This window comes from Cupressus sempervirens, chromosome 7, assembly GCF_028749045.1.
Source record: "Cupressus sempervirens isolate cs-2001-9-10 chromosome 7, ASM2874904v1, whole genome shotgun sequence".
NCBI lineage: Eukaryota > Viridiplantae > Streptophyta > Pinopsida > Cupressales > Cupressaceae > Cupressus > Cupressus sempervirens.
In genome coordinates this window covers 868,702,815-868,706,254 of record NC_143124.1, presented here as the reverse complement: position 1 = coordinate 868,706,254, position 3,440 = coordinate 868,702,815, and the positions used below count along the sequence as shown (strand labels likewise).

The window sequence follows — 3,440 nt, the reverse complement described above, 5'->3', positions numbered from 1 at the left end:
GTACACCATCAACGTCTAGGACTTAGCCCCATTAATGTACTAATCATCTAAAGCAGTAGATCTGACGTTGTCTTAGCCCTCATAATACATATTCAGTCAACCAACTTTATAACTGTTACACACACACACAATAATGAAGGTAATCGTGTTAAGAGAGAAGCGGCCAAATTTCGTGGATATTAAATACCGGAGAACCAATTCTGAATAGCCATATTATGTGCTGGTTATTCAGGCCCATCGAGATGCGTAACGAACACCTCATTTTGCATCCTGAGAATGTAGGAACCATACCCATCCTCCTCTCTCTTTTCCTCCCCAGGAATGAACACGGCTTCAAAGAATATGCCCACAATTTTACGCCTCAAAATCAATGGATCATCCAGATTACCATACTCGTAATTAAGATTTTCCAATATGTTGCTAAACCCATGGCCAAGATTGGATCTTGGATTGAGTTCATCTTGAATCTATTATCAAACAATGGAGGATTCACAGGAATAATGTCCAGAATTCTAACAGGTTTAAATCCATTTTTATTTTTAATTTTTTTAGATTATAACTCTAGTCTTGTTTTTTTAAGAGTTGCTTGTGTATTTGAACTGCAGTTGGGAAGATCAGTCTTAAATATCAGTACTTAGGAAATTAAGCTTAGAAAAACAAGTCGACTATTTAATACTTTTAGTCTAAGAACTAAGAATTCAGCCTTAGTGTGTGATGTTTAGACAGTTCAAGTTGGAATCAATCTTAAGCTTGCAGTATTGTAATACACCAATCAAATTCCATTACTATTATGCAGTTTAAAAGTGAAAAAATGACCAATATGACAATCAAATTCCAGACCTGGTTTCTATGTTTTGGACCTCTCTAATTTGTTTGTTTTTGTTTTGTTTCCATCAAGGGGTGACGTGGTTAAGGCCAAGAGGAGAACAGACAACTTCATCAGTTTTATTGGACATTTGGATGAACGTCTAGATTTAGACCATAGTGCTGAAAAGCTTATCAAATCAGGAAGCAGATATTGCGCGGATATCTCTATGATGGCTTCCAAAATAGCATATGAAAATGAGTCTGTTATCAGGAACGTGGTCACTAAACGTTGGAGGGTAATTATGCATTCGAAGTGAATCATATTCGTGCTCGAGTTTTTTTTCTTTTTCTTTCTTAATTATTATGTAGATCTCTCTGTAGATGGCTAAATTTAAATGTTGTAATCTTGAATGCAGATGCACTCTGTAGGGTTCTTCAATTGCTGGAATCGTAAGAATGGACTATTGCTCATCAACATATTTTTTTTATCCATTGAACAGATTTCTATAATCTATGATAATTATTAAGAACTCATGATTTTGCTTGTGTACATATTTTTATATCAATGTTTCACGCATTATAATCCATCATTTTTTTCTTTTGCTCTCTTATATTCGGTTTCATCTTGATGATAGATCACCAAGTGTGATTCAAAAGTCAGTACTAGAAATATTTACACAATCAAATCTAAAAATTCTTGTTAATAATCCATTTTTGGATACATCAAACTTATTAGAATAAATTTATTTGCAGAATATTTAGAAAGAAAATCTACCCAAGTCTTCATATTCTGTGATAAGGCAGAAGATGCAAAATTGGTTGTTATTGCATTTAGAGGCACAGAACCATTCGATGCAACTAATTGGATTACTGATTTCGACATTTCATTGTACAAAGTGAAGCCAATTGGGAGAATTCATCTTGGATTTCTTGAAGCAATGGGCTTAGCAAATCGCTCAAATCAACAAGTTGCCCAATTTCATCTAAGACCCAACAAGAGCAATGGGTGGCCAGATATTCTCCCAAAAGGCAATGAAAAGCCTTTGGCTTACTATGCCATTAGAAGCAAACTTGAAAATTTGCTTGAAGAGCACAAGAATGTCAAGTTTATAATCACAGGGCACAGTCTAGGCGGTGCTCTTGCAGTACTATTTCCTGCAATACTGCTTCTTCATAGCCAGAAAAAGCTCCTGAAAAGAATGTTAGCAGTTTATGCATTTGGGCAGCCAAGAGTTGGTGATAAAGATATGGGAAATTATTGGAATAAAAACATCAATCTACCTGAGCCAAGGTACTTCAGAGTAGTACACTGCAATGACATGATCCCCGGGTTGCCTTTCGATAACAAAATGTTCCTCTTCAAACATTTTGGGACATGCATCTACTTCAACAGCTGCTACAAACAGAGAGTAAACTTTCTCTAATTTTTCATTTTTTGTATACAATTTATAATCTGGAGAGGCATTTTACAAAGGCAGAAAGAGTGGAAGGGATGGTGTGAATCTGTTAATGTTAACATTTATCTTTATAAATTAAATTTGACAACTATCTACACGTCAAAATTTTAGTATTTATTATAAATACAATATACTTTTAAAATATTTTTTGGTGAAGTTGAAAGGTACTTTAAAAAGTTCATCAGATATCTCTGCTAGAAAGAGATTGAGATTGTTACTCCCACAATATCTCTCAACATTTCTTTAAATAGATTTACTTAAGATATCTATACTAATTTTTATACTAATGTCTCTTCCTATGCCTTTGACAGACACTGAAGGAAGAACCGAATAGAAATTTCTCAGCCTTATATTGCATTCCAAATTCCATAAATGCAATATGGGAGCTTATAGAGAGCGTAATAATTGGGCTCACAAAGGGAGAAGATTTCAGAGAAGGGTGGTTGGGAATGGTATTTAGATGCGTGGGGATTGTGTTACCGGGCATCTCAGCTCACAGCCCTGTCAACTACGTGAATGCCATACGATTGGGCCCGCCTTCATTTCATTTGGCCGTTACAAACATGATTTCTTGGAGGAGTTGCTGATACACAATTTTAAACAGCAATTTCACGTTGGTTTTCTGTTACTTGATATGTAGCAGATAACATAAAGGTTATTTAATACTTTTTTGCATCAACTTGTACCCAATTTCTTCTACTTTTGGTCTGGAGTTTGTAATGGTAGAAAACAAAGCCTTACATGACTATCCAAGATTAGTTCTTAATTCTGTTTTTAACTCATTTAATGCTAATATACTGTGCGTTGTCATTGCTGCTACTTCCGTCAAATGTTATTGGCAAAACACATCATTTTTATAATAATGATTCATTCTTTCAGTCATACTATTTTGCTGGGAGGTTTATAATGTAATTTTTGAAATCATTCTTTCACTCACACTATTTGCTGGGAGAAGAATATAAAATCATAACCATCTTTTAAAAAAAATATGTATTCTAAGTGAATTCTTTCATTTTTTCGGTAAGTAGTCCTGATTATTTTGATAAATTATTTCTTTTACTTTTCATTTAAAAATGTTCAATATTTTTAACAGAAGATTAGATTCTTGAAGTATAGCAAAAGAAATTATTAATTTAAATTTTAAAATATATATTCTTATTGAACATGGTTTTCATA

The 3,440-nt window shown here is 33.6% G+C and overlaps 1 protein-coding gene across 1 annotated transcript; it reads left to right on the top strand.

Moving 5' to 3' along the window:
- Positions 1–230: 230 nt before the first annotated feature.
- LOC149550220 (triacylglycerol lipase OBL1-like) lies at positions 231–2,943 on the top strand. Its single transcript, XM_089795047.1, has 5 exons — positions 231–519; positions 898–1,103; positions 1,224–1,257; positions 1,561–2,216; positions 2,576–2,943. Exons 1-5 carry the CDS (start codon positions 243–245, stop codon positions 2,849–2,851), a joined length of 1,449 nt encoding a protein of 482 aa, XP_089651173.1. The 5' UTR covers positions 231–242; the 3' UTR covers positions 2,852–2,943.
- The last annotated feature ends 497 nt before the right edge of the window (positions 2,944–3,440 follow it).